General features: G+C 32.7%; 1 protein-coding gene across 3 annotated transcripts in view; it reads left to right on the top strand.

Annotated features, from left to right (window-relative positions):
- Window positions 1–2,548: 2,548 nt before the first annotated feature.
- The window catches only part of Arl6 (ADP ribosylation factor like GTPase 6), a 33,798-nt gene continuing 16,181 nt past the window's right edge, over window positions 2,549–20,165 (top strand). Inside the window, exons 1-6 of one of the 3 annotated variants that reach the window (XM_046455380.2) lie at window positions 2,550–3,021; window positions 5,356–5,425; window positions 9,070–9,219; window positions 14,315–14,376; window positions 14,860–14,928; window positions 17,548–17,642. In XM_046455380.2, the coding sequence (XP_046311336.1) occupies window positions 9,097–9,219; window positions 14,315–14,376; window positions 14,860–14,928; window positions 17,548–17,642 (349 nt within the window). In that variant the 5' untranslated portion in view covers window positions 2,550–3,021; window positions 5,356–5,425; window positions 9,070–9,096. Of the gene's footprint in view, window positions 3,022–5,355; window positions 5,426–7,347; window positions 7,551–9,069; window positions 9,220–14,314; window positions 14,377–14,859; window positions 14,929–17,547; window positions 17,643–20,165 lie in introns of those variants that run through there. The other 2 variants (XM_046455381.2, XM_046455379.2) reach the window with 2 other exon arrangements.

The following is a 20,165-nucleotide window of genomic DNA, read 5'->3' as shown; positions in this document are numbered from 1 at the left end:
AAGCCTGTTTATTAAAATATATTAGCAAATAAAAGTTACAGTTCTGGTGGTTGAATTTGTGATGTTTTTGTATTGATGTATTCCTAATGTAATTTATTTTTAGTTTATGAAATGTAGATATTCTTTAAGCTACTTTAGTAATTCTGAATGCAAAATCATAGCTGTAGTAATTAATAATGTCATATTGTCTACACATAAATTCACATGAATCATAATAAATTATACATATTTTTAGTGACTTTACACTAGCAAAATATTTTCTGAGATTCAAGTGAATTAAATTTTTTATTGCAGAGGTACTACTGTACACAAATTGCAGATAACAAAAGACACAGAACATCTCGCTGGTCAAATACAGATTTAGACCATCAATGTTTGTTCCAAAAACTTCCAATAAATTATAAACCAGAGATTTTCTATATTCTTTTAAAAGTTGCTGGTAAGAAAATATGTTAAAAATATCAAGAATTAATCAGAATAGTGTTATATTCAATGTATCTTCTTCTCATCTTTTTTTATAATTTTGCTACAGTTCCAAAACCCAGTATGAAATTAAAACTGGCCAAAAAACAATCTAAAACTCTTTTCTCTTGCACATATATATTATGTAGTTTTAAGAAAATTACATACCATTTTTAAAGCTTGTTACTCTCAATCTAACTTCTTAAATGGAATGGAACAATTTTATGTTGAGCCTCTGAGTGTGCTCAACACTCAGAGCATTTTCAGTTGGCAAAGTACAAAAACAACAAACTCAATCATATTAAATATTTGTCATTTTTATTAGGATGACATTTTCAAAACAGACATTTTCCAAATTGGGTAAACTGTTTGTTTCATGACAACAACTATTTCATCTCTAATAATAATAACAATTATCTTTTTGTTTACTTTTTCTTGTTAAGAAATATCTATCTGCCTAAGTCTACTGTAAAGTTGGTGCTCAATCTGCCTATTACATTTGTAGTTTTCACCCAATGTTTTGTACTATGTAAAAACATGAACTCAACCTAAATAAGAAAATAAGATCTATCCATGAAAGTTTTCTAGAACATGCGATTTCTTCTTAACTGAGGGGAAACAAAATTGTTGTAGTCTATCTACCAGCAAATAGCTTCCATCTCTTATTAAAGTGAGTACAATACTCAGAAACAAAGAAAATTGATCAATATCTACCAGTAAATGCACTCAGGGCCAGAAATTAAAGGACCATGATATTTAATAATTGGGTCAAGTAAAAAATTTCAGAACAAAGGAAGGCAGGAAAATATGTATTGAACACCTATGTGTCAAACAGTTATACTTTTGTTATCTCTTTAATCCTCAGAAACAGTAGATAAAATAGTATGTTTTTGACGGTGAGGAAGATGAAGCATAGAGAAGGGTTAACTGGCCTAAGGAGACACCACAAAGCATAGTATATTTCATAGTATGTTTTCTACAAACACACTATGTTAATACTTTTAGATATGCAACTACAGGATTTTTGTTTGTTAGTTTTTGCTTGCAGCAGAGTCACAGCCCAGAACACTTCCTTCACTGTAAAAACAGCTACATTTGCAAATTTCCAAAATCAACAAAGAAAAAATCCCCCATCATAATATGTGTACAATCCTCCCCACCATCATTATATTGATAGAATTTCTTTTTCACCCTTATAGTCCATTTAAATAGGCCAAATTAATTGATAGGCCAAAGAACAGGTAGAATAATAAACGTAACACTAATTAGTAGAAAAGGAAAAATAAAATCCCATACTCATGGTAAATGAGGGAAATGAAGAGATGAAACTTCTTTAAAGAACATTTAAATCATGAAAGCCATTCATGGAGAGGTGAGGCTGATGGGACTAGATAGACTGAAAGGCTGGCAAAAAAAAAAAAAAAAAAAAAAAAATTCTACATCTTTAAAATGACTACCAGTGTGAACTGTGGGGGAAATGTGGGGGGAAGTATACGTGCACATATTTTGAGGATCATTAGTCTCTACTACAATAATACACACGTGCAATTTAAGAAAGCGGCCAACTTTTAAATACAGCGGATTAGATTTCTGGGGACCATAATCTAATCACAAAAGATTAGACCTGGTGGAAATCACTACAGGAGACCAGAGAGCTAAGAAGCAGGAGTACAAACTAACTTCCTTTGCCAAATAATGTCTTTCACTTTTTATTTTCCCTAGCCTAAAAACAAAAAACAAAAAAAAAAAAAACACGCTATTGACAGTAACTATACTACTTTCTTTTTTTTTTTTTTTTTTTACAAATTTCTTTCCTCTCTGACCACATTAACAGCCTTACTGTCTTACTTCTTAGGAATCAGGGGTCGGAATAACCCAGGGGAGGGTGGGTGCGATGGGCAGTGGGACACTTCTGGTACACATCTGTGCCTCAGGGGACACAGCTTTGTCCTGTAGTGCCAGGAGGAGGCGTTCTGGGTGCCACTCAGAGAGCTATCTACTACGAAGCCCGGGACCTGCAGCGGGAGACCAGCCCGGAGAAAGACAGCTCACAGCCAAAGCGGAAGTAAAACGCTACCCAGCAGGCTCTGCGCGCCTACAACTCCCATCATGCTTCATCTGTGATTGCGAAGCTCCTCGCAGAAATCGGCGGCTCGACTTTTCACCTGTGCTCACATTTTCCTTAATAGAGTTCCTCGGCAGGTCTCTCGTCTTTCCCCGGAGCTCTTGGATCCCAGAAACAAGGACGCCAAGGCTGAAACGCAGAGACCCTCAAGGAGGCGTGGCTTCAGGACCGGAAGAGACTCCTGTTGCCAAGGGAACGCCGCGCCCCAAGGCGCCTGCTCAGCCCCTGATGCTCTTGCTGAGGCTGAAGCTGCCAGTTTCCCCAACTAGTAGAGGCGGCTTTGCCCAAGACAAGGGATCTTTCCGATGGAGTCCTAGAGAGGAAGGCTGAGGCACTTCCGTACCAGATTTCCTTCTCAGAAGCTGATACTAGCGAGTGCATCCATTCCGGTTCCTCACAAGCTCCTGGGCCCTCCAGACCAGCCTCAAGATCAGGTATCTCCTTATTTCCCCAGTTTTTGTGGCCAGAGGTAAACCTCTCCCCCTTAGCTTTAGGAGTTCTCTTTACTCTTTCCCACGTTTTGTGCTCCATTCGAGTAGTTGTTTCTAATGTGTGAAAGATGGAAAAGGAGAATTGGACTTCTGTGGTGAGTACTAGGGACCCTAGAAAACGTATTGAACTGGTTTGGGCGAATAGTGTTTGGTTAGTTTTAACACTGTCCAACTTGAGCCTTTTTATGATTTATGGGGAATTACAATAGAAATTTCGCTATCAAAAACTGAAAGTCAAATAAGCATGTTTACTTGGTGTAAGAAAAGGTGCAAAAATTTACTCGACAAACATGTTTAAAGTTTACAAAATACCATTCGTGGGTTTTCTCTGCCTGATCCTATCTCTGTCTGCAACTTACTTTCCAAGCTATTAACTGGATAATATCCTAATTTTTCTGGGCTTTTCTAGCAACATGTAATCTTTTAGGAAGCTGATTCTCAGTAGCCAGGAAAAGAAAAACAGATGAAAAACTGAAAAGGTAGATTGGAGACAGATTGTGAAAAACCTTAAAAAGTGCATGACCACTGCCTTAGAGATCATCCAAAGGACAGAGAGGCCAAGCAACTCACAAAGTCATACATCCAGGGCCATGGCCAATACTCAAACCCAAGTATTCTAGATTCAAGTACAGAGTTGTTATTACAGCAAATTGATCTCAGGTGTCTTAATTCTGCCAATGTCTGTTTAGAAAGTAAGATTTTAAGCTAAAGTTATATTTTGTTTCTAAGCTATCAGATAGTAGTGCTCTGCCTAGCTAACGCTTGCCAATCTCAACATCAGCTTTCTACTTTTTGCCTAAACCAAGACTATAATTTTCTCCAAAAATAAGCTTTAGTACAGTTTTGTTAATAAGAACAACTTGGAGAGTGAAAAAGGCTACGTGTACTTTGTGACATGTGTCTCATTTTTTTAACTGTTTTTTATTATCCAACTCTGAATGTTTAGGTTTGCGTTGGTCAGATTGGAATAGTCTTCTCATCTATTATAGTGTCTCAGTCTGAGTGGTAGTGGGGGAGGGGTTTCTTCTTAATAAGAATTACCTGGACTAATCTCAGATTAGTCATAATTAGCCTTTGGAAAATCTTATTGTTGTCCAAGATCTTTCTTTCTGTAAACTTAAACAAGAAGAATGAAAGAAAAAAGAAAAACATGAGATAAGAAAAATTCTATAGAAGCACAGAAATTTTCATAGCATATTTTTCTTCATAACTGAAGTGAAATCTTCTGTGGAAAGTGTGCAAACCATTTAATAAATCTATCATATTCTGAAAACATACCAGTATGAGAGAAGGGCTTTATCAAATGATCAAATGTATTATAAAGGGAGGTGAATTAAAAGATTGTAGCCCTGATCTAGGTATAGACAGATTCATAAAAAGAGAGTAGATCAGGTTTCCCAAATTATGTGCAATTGAAATACTTCCCAACAAAGTTTTCATGGACAGATATTCATCAAAAATACTACTGGCTTTATATACCTCTTGGAAACTTGCAGTCCATATGCTAAATCATATTAAAGAGTTTCAGGAGTATGGCCCTGCAGAAACCTGTTTAAATTGAGAGAATACCAAATTTCTAAAACTTACATAATCTTGGAAACCTTTTAAATATAATTCATAAAATCATCTTCCAAAGAGTACTATTTGGAACATGCTGAAATACAGAATCTACTAACACACCCAAACCTATATAAAAAATATAGAATGTGAAAAAAAGTTGAGAAAAAATTAGTCCATCTATAAGGATTGGTAAAAAAGAAAATGATACCAGAATAAAACGACTATCATTGTATTAAAGAAAAGAAGCCACAGCCCCTTCCCTGCCTCACTTCTTATACCCAGATGTTTCAGGCAAAACTTAAACTTCAAAAACTTCAAAATCATTATTTTCTTCAAAAGGCAAAAAATATTTTGGGGTTAATATGTTTAAAATATTGAGGAGGAAGAGTGTTTCTGGGCCTAATGCTGAAGAAAGAAGCTGGAGAAAACATTATAAATATTACCGGATAGAAATTAAAATTCCTTTACAGCACAAAACAACATAAATAATAGTAAAATTTTATTGGTTAAAACTATGCAATAGTATGGCATGGCAAGGGCTCTCATATGCCAATAGTAAAAGGTAATCAATAGAAAAATAAGCATCAGAATATAGCTGGTAATTCATAAAAGAAGAAATGTTAATGGCAATTAAATTCTGAAATGATGTTCAGTTTCATTAGTAGTGAAATAAATACGAATTTAAACAATACTGAAATACCATTTTTTTACTTTTAGATTAGCAAATATTGAAAAATTAACCATAACCTGTGTTGATAAAAGGAATAGAAAGCTTCATCCACTGTTGGTAAGTGTTGTTGCAAGTTTCTTAGAAACAAATCCTCAGAATCTATCAGAATTTAAAATATGATTGCCTTTTGATGCAACAATTCCTACCACTAGAAATATATTTCTAAGAATGTATAGTAGGTCTGGGGATGTAGCTTAGCGGTAGAGCATTTGACAAGCATTTGTGAGGTCCTAGGTTTGAATGAAAGTTAAGAAAATCTGTGAAAAAGATTTTTATAATTGAATATTGATTAAGGAATTAGATTTAAGAGTGTGATGACATGGAATTTTTCTTTTTGAGTGTGTTCATTACCAATATTTATTAAAAATAGACTTCATGTACACTAGGAGTACAGATAAATAACCAAGGTAGTGTTAGAACTCAGATCATGATACCGCAAAGTATTGCATCTTGAATTTCTGAGTACCTTGAAGTGAAAGACTTTGGAAGGGCCTGGGAAGCAAGATTTTCCTGATTTTTTTTCCGCTTCCTGTATCCTGCCTATCTGTCTCCCCAAAGAGAAATGAGAATTATTCTTCCCCAAGACATATCATAGAAACTAGAACTCCTGTCCCTCAAAGCAAATCATAAATCCTATCAAGGTCGCTTTTCCTCCTCCCTTGAAGATCCTCATTCCAGTGAGGTGTCCTGCTCCATACCTGCACAGAGTTACCAAGAAGAATCTGAATGGATAGGGCTTGTTGTGTTTCCCTCTGTTACCATTAGATCATATTCTTTTGTCCAATCACAGTTTACACTCTGTTCATATTTCATGGGACCTAACAAAAAAAAAAATAGAAAATTTCACTGAGTCTTTGGGTCTTTATTTCTGAAGGCTCCTATGTCATGTAAAACTTTGAGTAAAAAATAGCTTTGTTATGCTTTTCTCTTGTTAGGGGAAAAAACGCTGTAAATGGACTTAATTTTGATAGGTAGCAAGGCGATATTAATGATAAGAACATGGGATTAGGGGGTCTGAAAACTACTATTTCTCAATAGTGAATACTTATCAGAAACACTGTGTAGCTTTTAAAACTATAAATGCCTTTATCCCATTCTCAGAAACTCTGATTCAGTAGTTGATTCCAAAATGCAACCAGTGTTGAAAATCAGAGCCTATTATAGGAATAGGAATCTATAAAAGATATCAGTTGTATCTTCCACTGTGTTTTTAATACACTGTGCTTTTAATAAATGTTGAGTGACTTTGGTTATTTTTTACTTCCTCCCTTTATGCATATAGACAGTAAACTTATGGATGGAAAATTACTGAAAAATAAAAAGTATACATAAGGCTTTATCATAGTTATTTTTGAAGCAACTTCAATAAATAGGATTACATCCTTTAGAAAAACTGACTTCCCTTTTCAATTGTGTATTGAAAAATATTTCAGTAACAAATGTTAGTAATTGTGAAAAGGAATGGAAGTCAGAATAATGATGAAAAATGATTATTCAAACATTAGGCTTTAACAGTGCTTTATAGTAAATGGAGAAGATATGAAAAGTGGTCATAATTTTAAAAATATTTTAAGTCATATGGAATACAAAATAATATAAGCATTTATATCAATATGTTCAGTGTAATAAAGTAATAGCAAATTTACTTTGAATTAAGATGATCTGTGTGAATTGCTTCCTATCAGAAGGTTAACTTAAAATAGATTCTACAAATACCAGTCCTTTAGATGATATTCACAGGAAATTTTGAGTGGGATTTGTACCACTAATATTAAAAATCGATTCACTTGGCACAAATGGAAGTACCTGAGGTCAGCCCATCCCTTGGATAAGACAAAATTAGCTCTGTTATAGAACCTACTCTTAAATGGGTGGTGCCTTCTATCTTCTGTACATCATTGAAATTCAGTTTTGAAATTTATAAACCATAATGATCTCCCAAAGGACTTAAGGAAAATGTTAATTCTGCAGCATCCTTTCCCATGCAGTTATCTTGGAAGCCTCTTATTGGTTAGTTTTGTACAGCCTTACATCATTCAAGGTTTGGTCTTGCTTAGGATGGTATGGAATAAAAAATACTGAAGAAGTTGGAAGATAATAGATGAAGATGAAAATAAATTGAGACTAATGTTTCGAGAACTTGGAAAATGAATATTCAATGAGTAATGGGAAATATTCACAGGTATTTTGGGGCAGTGCCTATAGCACTTGAGGGTTGGCAAAAGGAATATCTCTCTTTTATAGAGTTGGGTGATCTGAGAGGTGAGGAATCCAAAACAAGCTCCTTTGAAAAGTTTCATTTAGAGATCTGAAGTATAAATTTAATAGCATCTTGGATAGGAACACCTATAAAGTTTTCACATAGCAAAGATCCTGTCAATAGCAATTTTACTTGACTTTGTTTTTTATTTTTTATTTATTCTTTTTAAATATACATGACAGTACAGTGTATCTTGACAGATTATACATACATGGAGTATAATTTATTCTAATTAGGACATCATTTTTGTAATTGGATTGCTGGTAGAGTCTTTTTTAAACATTTGATATAGAAAGTGCTATAGTTTGCATCTTAAGTGTTCCCCAAAAGTCCATGTGCCAAAAGCCTAGTCCTCTGTAGCCTACTGAGCAGTCTCAGACATTGAGGGCTGCCCTGAAGGAGATAGTTGGACCCAACCCCTTCTTTTTTCTCTTTTTCACATCCCAACTGTGAGGTGAGCGGCTTTGCTCCACCACATGCTCCCCACCATGGTGTACTGCTCCACTACAGGCCCAAAAGTAATTGGGCCACTCTCTATCATTTACTGAAACCTCCAAAATTCTAAAAATAAACCTTTCTTTATATAAATTAATTTATCTCAGGTATTAGTTATAGCAATAGAAACTAACAGAAGAGTTGTTTTGTTTTTTTTCTAAAAATGAATACAATTGAACAAATGCATACTTTAAGGAAAAGTTAACAAAAAATCTTTTAACAGTATTTGAGAAAATAAAAATCTAATATTAGTATTTACTTTCTTATTTCTATGCTAGTATTATAAAGTTCTCTTAAAATAACAGAAGGATGTTTCAGGTAAATTATAGTTAAGATAATAAATTTAGTAAGATTCAATAAAAGTGTGATAGTGTTTGTGTGTGTGTGTGTGTGTCCATTATTTCAAAATGGATTTGTGATGACTTGCAACGATATATGTAAAGGATGAGGGGAAATAAAGATAAATATATCAGGATAGTTTATTTCTATTGATAGAAAACCCTACCCAAACTGAAAGTAACCAAACAAAAATAGTAAACATTTTATATCTTCATAGTATTGCAAAATATAACAATGCTCTTATTTGTCATAAAGATTTAGTTAGTGATTCAAATGATATAGGCAAAAATCTCAATTTGAAGTGTTACTATTGGCAGATTTCATATGATAGTGAGGCTGACCACATCTTCTTCTTAAATATTGTAAATTGCAATGAGAAATGTGGTTCTTTCAAGGGCATTGTTCTATGTTGCCAAAGGCTATAAGCTGCCAATCTGCATTTTATTTAAGGCTTCTTTCTGGTAATCAGCTTATACTCTGTTTACTAAGTGTAAAGCTACATTGACATGTTTTTTACATCAATGTGTGTCTTTAAATTTTTAATACAGATATCAATATTTTCCTTACTTAAAGTGCCTTTAGATAGTATATTTTTTTTTCCTTGCAGCCACTTTGTATATATTGGAATAACAGTATGGGATTGCTAGACCGACTTTCAGGTTTGCTTGGCTTGAAGAAGAAAGAGGTTCATGTTTTGTGCCTTGGGCTGGATAACAGTGGCAAAACAACAATCATTAACAAACTTAAACCTTCAAATGTAAGTATCTTTGTTCAATGCATTGTGTATTTTCTGCTACTAGAAAAAGTTAATATGTAGAATTATTTTGTTTGATATTATAATTTTCTGTAATCATGTTATGAATCTTGTTAATCTTGAAATACTTTAATAAGTATCAGTGAACTACAATTTGCAGTGTATTTTATGTTGCATGTAGATAAATCTTGGTTATTAAACTGGAATATTATTTTAGTTTTTTTTTTTTTTTTTTCTCCCCTAAAGATCTTCATAACTTTCTCAACCTTACTTTCAGGTTGCATTGCCTTTTTTTTTTTTTTTTTTTTTTTAAACTTCCCTCTTTATGGGAGATGTAAAACAAAGGGAAAGAATGAATGGACATTTTTATAGGTTCTATGAAAATTAGACACTTTTCCCCAAAAGTATGATGTACATATCAGTTGTAGTGGACAGGAAGACAGAAATAGGCATATGAACAAATTATTTTAATAATTAAAACGTAGGTAAAGCTAACACATTTCACACATGATATATACATTCCTGGTAAGTCTTGCTACAAGAAAACTCACATAATAGTGCTTTACCAATTTCTGTTAACCACTTCCTGAACCATAGTCTTTAGGCAGCTATTCTGTCTCAGAAAAATAATTTGCTTTGCCCTTTTTTGTGTCTCTTTGTAAGAATCTAGTTGCAGCTATTATTTCCTTAAAAGATATGTTTATGTTTCTTTTTAAATTCCAATTTTTTCCTCCAGTTCCTAGCAATCTGAAATTATCTTGTATATTCATTTGCTAACTTCCTTGTTAAATTTATCTTCAGCATAATAGATCACTTAACTTGTTAAGCACTGAATTACAGATATCTAGAATAATGCTCAGCAATTAAGTATATTTTGGGGTGATAAATTGATAGATGATGTTTTTGGTTTGGGCCAGGAAATTTTGATTGATAGTCCAAGGATATTGGATTTTACCAGATGTTATAAAACTAACTAAATAGGTTCTTGGAAGTCTTTTTCATTCCTGTTAGGGTTGATACATCCCTAGACTGTCTCGGATGATCTGTTCCTATACTTTTCACTTGCTTTATATCATCCCCTGACTAGTTTAGAGAATGGCCCAATGCATTTGCTCATGAAGAGAGCAGAGAGAGATTAATTTTGGAGATTTATCTTTTGGGAATACTTTAGAGGAAAATGAGTTGTACATGATCTGGAAGCACTAGCCCCCATGTATGTTCTATCCTGATTAATTTGTGGAGTATCTTAACTTTGATGGAGAAGAAAAGAAAGTTTATGAATTTTACATCTAAAAATAAAATACCATATTAAAGGGGAATTTGTGGAGAAGCTGAATATTTGTGGAGAGGTTAGGTGAATGTTCTAATTATAATTCAATGAAAACAAGGTTACTGTTTTGATTGTATTTTCTGAGATTTCTTTAAGCTTTAACTTCCTCACTTTTTTGTTACTTGTATGTTTTTATTAGATAATAGCTGATGATTTTATCATGTGACTGACACATTGAGAACCCTTAAAGATGGTGGAGATTTTTTTTGGACAACAAAATTAGGAAACTATTTCAAAGCTTGTGGGAGGAATCCTAATATATGAGGCAGATATCTTAGTAGCAGAAAATAATTTTTTTGAACAAACAAGTAGGAAGGTATTTTTGAAAAATACTATGGCAACTCTTAAGATGGATGAAAGAGAAAGATGAATAAACTTCAAAAAAGCAAGACCAGGGTACTTCAGGGGCAGACTTTTTCACTAATGTTACTATTAGGGTACCCAGACCCCAGTGACTTTACAGCTTCAGTGTTTTCATTTGAATTTAAATTTCCCAGAAGTAGACTACCAGAGTGAGCATAATGATGTGAGGCAAAACTGGAAAGGGATTTCTTTTTAAGCTATATTTGTGGTAGTATGGGGAAAAAAATGGAGGCAAGACTGAAAGAAATCAGTGAGAGTATGATTATAATAACAGCAGACATTTGTTGCATATTTTTAGACACAGTATTGTTTGTTTCGCACCCATTAGTTTAATTTTCATGATAACTTTATGAGCTAAGGATAGTAAAAAATATACCTCACATTTAAGAAAACTTAGTCTTAACTAATTTGTCCAAGGTAATTCTATTGTCTCAATAGTCTCTTAATTGGCTATGCTACCTAGATTCCTCTCATTTCAATCAGAATAGCAACAATCAAGAATACAAGTAACAAATGTTGGGAAGGATGTGGAGAAAAGGGTACATTCATATGTTGCTGGTGGGACTGCAAATTGGTGCAACCATTATGGAAAGCAGTTTATACAAATTGTCAGAAAACTTGGAATGGAACCACCATTTGACCACACCTCAGTATATATACCCAAAGGATTTAAAATCAGCATACTACAATGATGCAACCACATAAATGTTTATAGCACCTTAATTCACAATAACTAAGCTATATAACCAACCTAGATGCCCTTTAACAGAAGAATGGATAAAGAAAATGTGGTAGATATACACAATGAAATATTTACTCAGCCATAAAACATAATGAAATTATGGCTTTTACCTGTAAATGGATGGATCTGGAGACTATTATGCTAAGTGAGATAAGCCAATTCCACTAAACCAAAGGTCAAATGTTTTCTCTGATATGTGGATGCTGACACAGAACAAGATGTGGGGTAGGGGTAAAAGTTCAATAGATTAGACAAGGGGGAATGAAGGGAAGGGAGGGGGACAGGAATAGGAAAGAAAGTGGAATTAATCTTACTTAACTTTCCTATGTACATATATAATTAAACCACAGTGAGTCGTGAGTCTCCACATCAGGTACAATCACAAGACTAGGATTCTAATTAGAATAAGACGTGTTTCGTGTTTGTATTCTCTACTGTCATGTATACCTAAAAAGAACAAATAAAAAAGGACTATTGTAGTAATTCAAAGCAAGAAATAATAAGGGCCAGAATGAAGTGAGATAGAACCTGTAAAGAGAATGATTTAGAAAATGATTGTATATGGAATGTAAAAAAGGAAGGATTCAAGAATAACTTTAAAGCTCTGGATCAGAAAATAGGTAGATGTTTTATTCAAATGGGTGAATAATTTTGATGGTAGAAATGCTAAGAGACATTTGATGAGTTTTCAGTAAAATGCATTTTAATTGCCTGTTCAACTTGTCAACAGATGTCCTACTGTACTATTGCCCCCTTGCAGTCTTCATCACACAGAACTCTCTACGTAGGCCTTCAATACCTACCTTTCTTACCTAAATATATACAGCTCTTTTACTTATCCATATACTTCAGACAAGCAGGCCTTATACTTTTTCTGAGTGTCAGGTTCCTTCCTGCTCTAAGATCATTGCTGCACAGGCTAAGACTGGAATGTTCTTTGCCAAGAGCTTGTCATAGCTTTTCGCTTTCATGGCCATTTACTCTTGTGTTGGATGTCACTCTCTTAGAGCAGCCCTTCCTGAGGACTCTACTGTGCCACATACCAGCCTTCCTCTGCCCTGTTCCCTTTCACCCCAATTACCTGTCTTTGTACTTATCACTGTTCAAAATTGTATTTATCTGTTATTAAGTTGTTAATTCATTTACTTTCTCTAGATTATAAACTCATTGAGAGCAGGGACATGTAAAGAATAACAAAGAAAGACAGAAGCAAGCAAGGTGCAGGGGCAAAGTAAAAGAGCTTCTCATCTGAGCTGCCAGCTTTATTTATATCCATAGGCTACATTAGGTCATTGACATCCTTAGTACATGTTGCTCATTGTAAAAAGTTACTGTTATGTGGGCAGGTTTAGGTACAGTGACACATTGGTGTTGTCTAAGAGAGTTCCTTTATTCCCAGAAGCTGAGTATTTGAGATTAAGGTCGAGGCTGATAAGACTCTAGCACAGAGCCTCCTCTCAAGGACATTGAGCTAGGCATTGACCATGTATTAGTCATCTTACTAGTTCCAGGGAGAAACTGTAGAATATTCCAAATATGGATAACAGGGTGGTGCCTGTTACCCTCCATGAGTTTGCTCACCAGAGGAATGCTGCCTTGTACATACCCACGGCCAGAATCCTTACAGGGACAGTCTAGACGTGAAGTCAAGGTGGTATTTGTATAAACTTAGTAAATATGCATTGAAAGATTAGACAATTCCACGTATGAACTCAGGGTGATATATTAGACCTGTTAAAAAACAGATAGGGCAGAGGGGTGGGAGGGGAAGGGAGAGGGCTGAGGTTTAGCAATGATGGTGGAATGTGATGGACATTATTATCTAAAGTACATGTCTGAAGACACGAATTGGAGTGAATATACTCTATATACAACCAGAGACATGAAAAATTGTGCTCTATATGTATATTATATATATATATATATATATATATATATATATATATATATATGTATTTTAAAAAGAATTAAATATTGGGACATTGTAGTATTTAGAAGTGGAGATGAGATCCCAACAGATGAAACTGATATGTAGAATTGAAGTCTATGTATATGATTATGTCTCTGTCATAAAGTCAAAGAAATTAAAGCAATTTAAAACAAATTTGATGAGATGAATTATAAGGTAAAATCATTTTTGCTTATGTGGATACATGACCTAACCTAGAAGCTGTATTTGACATCTGAAGCAAATGATGATTGTAAAATTTTTAATTTTTTTTTTTTTAAAAAATGCTTATAGTAGGCACAGTGTATCATCAATAGAAAATTCCTGAGTTAAATCAATGGATGAATTTATTACCTTACTAAAAAATTTTTTGCTCTCTATTTGTTGCAAACTGGCAATTAAAAATCCCAAACCAAGTAAAAGAAACAAACAAAAACAAAAACCACAAACATTTAGAAAAAAGAAAAAGAAAACTTTAAGTCCTTGGTAACTCTTAATAAAATAAAATGTGAATTAAGACATGGATGTTATGCAGTTAAAATCAGTATAAAGTTTAAACAGCTATAAAAAAATTTATACACAAAAGTTATAATTTGTTTAATGCTGCCATCTCCTTTGTGACATATTTTAGAAATGTAAAATATGAACACTTTTTTTCACAAGAAAAAATTCTTTGTTAATTGCAATTTTCTAAACTTTGTCTTTTCTCTTATAGGCTCAGTCTCAAGATATAGTTCCAACAATAGGATTCAACATAGAGAAATTCAAATCATCCAGGTAATCCCCTTTATCCCTTTGACTAAAAGTCATAGATATGATTATGTCAATACGAATACCAATATTATATATAGCTATAATGCACTAATAAAAAATAAATAAAGTTATAAAAAGAAGTTGTGGATAAAAAGTAACCATATTAAATCTGCCTGAGCCTGATCATCCCTCCTAGTCTTAGAGAAAGTAATTTGTTATTTTAGGAACCTGTAGATTCTAATACTTTGTACCACTACCTCTGGTTTATTGTTCAAAACATAGAATTTAGATTCTAAGTAACCTCATTAGCAAATAAAGTATCTTTTTGTGTTATTCATTACAAAAATCATATGTACGAATTCATTTTTTGGAACTCTTAAAAATTGGCCCACATTGATTATTATATAGCAAGGGTGATTTCTTTGAAAACAATTTAAAATACTAAATAAAAGTTATACTGTAAGTTAGTAGCTTATAATATAGTCATACTTCATACTTTTTTTTAAGTTTGTCTTTTACAGTGTTTGACATGTCAGGTCAGGGAAGATATAGAAATCTCTGGGAGCACTATTATAAGTAAGTATGTTTATGAATATTGTTTAATGATTATATTAAAGTTTAATATAATATACTATAATTTAAGCACATATTCTAATTCAAATGTAATATAAGTAAGCACGTTTTTTAATTCAAATGCTTCAGGTCCTTCATAACATTGAGCTTTTGCATGTGCCATTCTGTTTTTAATGTCCCATTTTACCTTACATATTTTTAGTTTATGGTTAATTTATTCATGCTTTAAGAATTTGCTCAAAAGTCACCTCCTCTGTCACTGTTTCCCTATTTATTCTTTCCCCTGTGTTTGCCCACTACCTTATCCGTTTATATCTCTGTAATCTTACTTACTATTATCTCAAAGTCAAGTACTGTAGCTGCCTCCCTAATGGGATTGTGAACTTATCTAAAGATGAGATGATTTCCTTTCTTTAAGGCTTAGTATGATGCTTAGCATGTAGATAAAATATTATTACCAAATTTACTTAAAATAATAGTACTAACAGTTGATCTGTTTTTTCCATGAGCAATTTTAAACAGGATATTTTTCAGCATATGCAAATAAGTGTTCACTAGTTACTTCAGATTAACAGCTGTCAAGTTATTAGAATCCATATATGTTATACTTTCTCAAGATTTGCATTTGGTGTTAAATTCATTAACTTCTAATATTGATAGAACTTTTGCAGTATGTATAAACGTGGCAGTATAACCAATGTTATCCTGCAATCTGTACACATGGGAATAATAAGAATTCATACCCCATTTGAAACAAATGTATGATATATGATATATCAAGATCAATGTAATGTTTTGAGCAACTAATAAAGTTCTGATGTTTAACCCCCCCCCCCCCCAAAAAAAAAAAGCAGTGTAACTCATTTTTGGAGTCTGAAACGTAAAAATAGTATTCCCCAACTAAATTCCCTTTTGATATTATGAACTCCTGCTTTGAAATGGTATAAGAAGACTACCACATCAGATTTAGATTTTAATAAGTTGATTAACTCTTTCTTGCAAGTATAACAAATATTATATTCCTGGGATATGAACAAAAGGAGATATTCTTTTCAGTAAGTACTTAGAGTACATTGAAATTATTTAAATATGTAGATCCAGAGTACCTCTGAGGTAGAAAAAAAGGAGAGCGCTTCCAATTTGAGGATCATTTTGGAAAAGGAAAAGTAACATGTTTATGGTATCCTGCATTAAATTCCCTGGGGAACTGTGGAGATAATGATGATGATAATGATGATGATGATTTTTTATTTTTATTATTTGAAAATCTAAATTTTCAGTACATGATTTTTATTCTTCCTTTAGTTAGTTGATAGAAATTCCTTTTAAAATTGAATTAGAACAAGATATATTCCATGCTTTTATAATTATGTTAAAATGGATATTCTATTGTCATGTATAACTAAAATGAACCAATAAAAAAAAAGAAAAAAGTAAAATCAAGGATTTTTAAGTACTGAACTTCATATTTGAAAAATGTTTTCAGTTTAGGGGTTAAGGAGTTTTGTATAATTATAAATTATTTGCTCCAAATTGAAAAAAATACTTATCTTAATTACAGAGAACAAAAATACAGGGAAAAATAATACTTAAAACAAGAAAAAAATTTTCTGATTTCAACTCCTTTTACTGCTTTTGAAAGAAATTAATGAATTCGGGAACATTGTGGTTAAATTGTAGACTGAATGGTAAATACGTTTGTTGTTGAGAAGCCTACAATAATTAGTTTCTCTGTATTTTTCTAATTATAAAAAATAAGTGTATTTTAACCTATTAGACTGAAAAGGTTAAAAGATTAATAATACATACAGTAATAATTATTTTTACTATCAAAACAAAGCACTCCTATGAGAAAGAATGTCATTTGTTTCTTCAGAGTAAGATACATATGATCCTCCAGTTAACTTTTTTCATAAACCTTAGCTATAGTTCACATTACTTTAGAATGAATTCAGAAATAAAATGACTTGCTCAAAGTAATTGAACATTTTTAAAGCCCTTGATATTTCCAATTGTACTGGCTTCTATATCCACTAGCAGGGTGTGGCTGTGTTAATCTACATTTTCATTTTTTTAGATGATAGGATAAATGGTATTTTAGAAGTTTCATTTATTTTTATTCATTTGATTATTAATGACAGTCCATAACAGAATGAAGTCCAACAACAGGTTTATTTGATGGTGCATACAATATATTATAACCTTTGAAAGAAGGGTACAGAGGAATCCATGATTTTTGAAATGCTGATAGGATCATTAAATGAGTTCAGTGGCTATCACCTTTTTTAAATGTAAACTAGGGTAAAATAAAAGCTATTTTTAAGTAATGTTTCAGGAGACTTTTAATTACATTTATGTATACTTGTATATACAATTCCTGCATCTCAGTGTAAAATTAGTTTTTCACTATGGTTTATGGTAAAAAGAAATTTTGAGAAATGCTATTGGGAAGCTTTATTTTTTCATATAAAAGTACAAACCATACTACAAAAAAAAAGGCAAGGTATAAAACATCAGAATTCCATTTTAAATACAGACATAGATGTTCATATGTGAAAATACACAAAATGTCCATTGAGTTATACCAAAATAGTATATTTTATTTTCTATTTTATTATGCAGAGAAGGACAAGCCATTATTTTTGTCATTGATAGTAGTGATAGACTCAGAATGGTTGTGGCCAAAGAAGAGCTCGATACTCTTCTGAATCATCCAGGTATGTCTGTCTTTCAGTCTGTGATCTCTGTTTTAGGATCTATTTATGTGTGTTGTTTTGTTATTAGATAAAAACCAAAAATGTTGCTTATACTGTCTAATTATATTTTATTTAAAATTCTTGAATTTTAAAATGTGCTAGTTATGCAAAATTTAGAATAGCTTTATATCACCATATTGTTTAAATTTCAAAGCTCTTTGCAATGTTTTCTGAGTCTCTAACATTTATTTCCACAAGAACAAAAATGTCATGTCAAACACAGTGGCCCATGCCTGTAGACCCAGCTACTTAAGAAACTTAGGCAGGAAAATCTCATATTCAAGTCTAGCCTTGGCAACATAGTGAGACCCTGTCTGAAATAAAGTAAATTTTAATAAAATAAAAATGCCCTTCTTTCCCAATTACATAAATAATATGTGCCAACAGGAAAAAAAAAAGAAACAGAAAAAGAATAAAGTAAAAAATCTATATATTTCAACAGCCATTAAAATTAATTTGGTTACTTTTTTTAGATATATCGCTCCTTGTATATCTGAGTTTGTGAGAGTGTGTGTATTATGGTTTGGATGTAATGAGTCTCCTAGAAGCTCACATGTGAGACAATCAGTGAATTAATCCCAATAGGGATTAACTGAGTGGTAACTGAAGTGGTAGGGTGTGACTGGAGGAGGTGGGAATTAGGCCATGGCTTTTAGGTATCTGGCAAGTGGAATTCTCTCTGCTTCCTGATCATGATGTGAGCTGCTTCCCTCTGTACACCCTTCTGCTATGGTGCTCTGCCTCATCTAGAGCCTCAAGGAATGAAGCCAACCTTCTATAGACTAAGACCTCTGAAACCATGAGCCTTAAATAAACCTTTCCTCCTTTACAATTGTGCTGCTCATATCATTTAGCAGCATATAAAACTGGTGTGTGTGTCTGTGTGTGTGTGTGTGTGTATGATCACAGAATTTCTTACGTATTTATTGTGGATATTTTAAAACAAATCTTTTTTGTTTTTAATCTCCAACTGCCAGCTCTCCACCCCTTTTTAACAGACTAGTATTAACAACTTGATATTTTTTCATTCACATTTTTTAAATGTGTCATGTGTATGAATGTATGAACACACACACACACACACGTAAAAATATACCTATGTGAATTCCAAAGATATCTGTAAGATTGAGGGCTATTGGGGCTATTGTTGTTTACCAAAATGGGATCATATTTATTAGACTCTTTTGCATCTTCCCATTTTCAACACTACATGATGGAAATACTTCCAAGTCAAATTGTATGATTATGTGATCTTTTTAAAGATCCTTAATATTATGTACTATGAGTATACCATAATTTATTCAGTGACTTACCTATTGATGGATATTTTTCCCTTCCCTTTCCCCTATTACAAATAATTCTCCAGTATATTATGAAATTCTAAATTTCTAGCCTTATTCATGTCAAAAAGTTTTTAAATAATCCTTGTGCTAGGAGTTTTAGAAGAGAAGGGTGGTTTTAAAAAAACTGTAGATTTGTTAGAAATAGAATAGGAATACTGTAGAGCTTTCCAACCTTCTTGCTAAGCTAGGGACATAGTTCAGTGGTAGAGCACTTGCCTAGCATGCAGAAGGTCCTGTGTTTGATCCCCAGCATTGCAAAACTTAAATACATAAATAACTCTTAACAAATCTTGCTGCTTAACCAGAATATCTTTGGTGTTTTTATATGATGATCTCAAAATTATTCAAAAAAAATTTTAAATTACCTAGCCTATATCATTTATGTATCATTTCCACTTTTAAAGCTTATTAGTTTTGATCTGGGTTGAGGAGGCATTTTTGATCAGATGTTTCCTTTTTATTGATCTTTCTACCTATCCCTGCAAAGTTGTTGACTAATGAAATGAAATAGTTCTTAACAAAATCTGCCTCAAACACAATGGGAACCTTAGATTCTTCAACCAAAGCTTTGTCTGTATACCTTTTGTACTGATTAATTTAATTTATGGTATAGATTTTCAGGGGTGGGATTTCTCAGCTGAAATGCATATGAATCATTTTTTTAATGAAAGACATAAAAAAATCTTTGAAGAGCAAAATAATGTACCATGAACGCTCAAAAGTCATGATGGACAAGGGAAAATATTTGCAACTAATATAATAGCTATAGGGCATACTATTTGTGTTCCTACAAATCAGTAAGGAAATAAAAAGTTAATTGAAAACAGAGAAAGGCAATGAATTATCCAGATATAAGTGTAGCTAGTTCAACAGAAAAGGTACATTTAACATCTTTTGTAAATATTATAAGATTCGTGGCTTTTCTCAAAAAAATACAAATGAACACATTGGGTTCATACTTTTTACTAATCATCTAGCATATGGAAAAGATTTTAAAATTTTGGTAATTCTTTTTTGGCTAGGGAATGGAAACCTTTAATTTTATAAATTGTTGCTGAAGCGCAAATTGATAGAGATTTAAGGAAAGATAGCCTTTGTTTAAAAATACTATCTATCAAAAAAACAGCAATTTCCATATCCT

The sequence above is a fragment of the Marmota monax genome, unplaced genomic scaffold (genome assembly GCF_021218885.2).
Source record: "Marmota monax isolate L192 unplaced genomic scaffold, Marmota_monax_Labrador192_F-V1.1 WCK01_AAM20220418_F8-fsc00053, whole genome shotgun sequence".
Classification (NCBI taxonomy): Eukaryota; Metazoa; Chordata; class Mammalia; order Rodentia; family Sciuridae; genus Marmota; species Marmota monax.
Note: the sequence above shows the minus strand (reverse complement) of the source record. Positions and strands in the feature narration are given on the sequence as shown.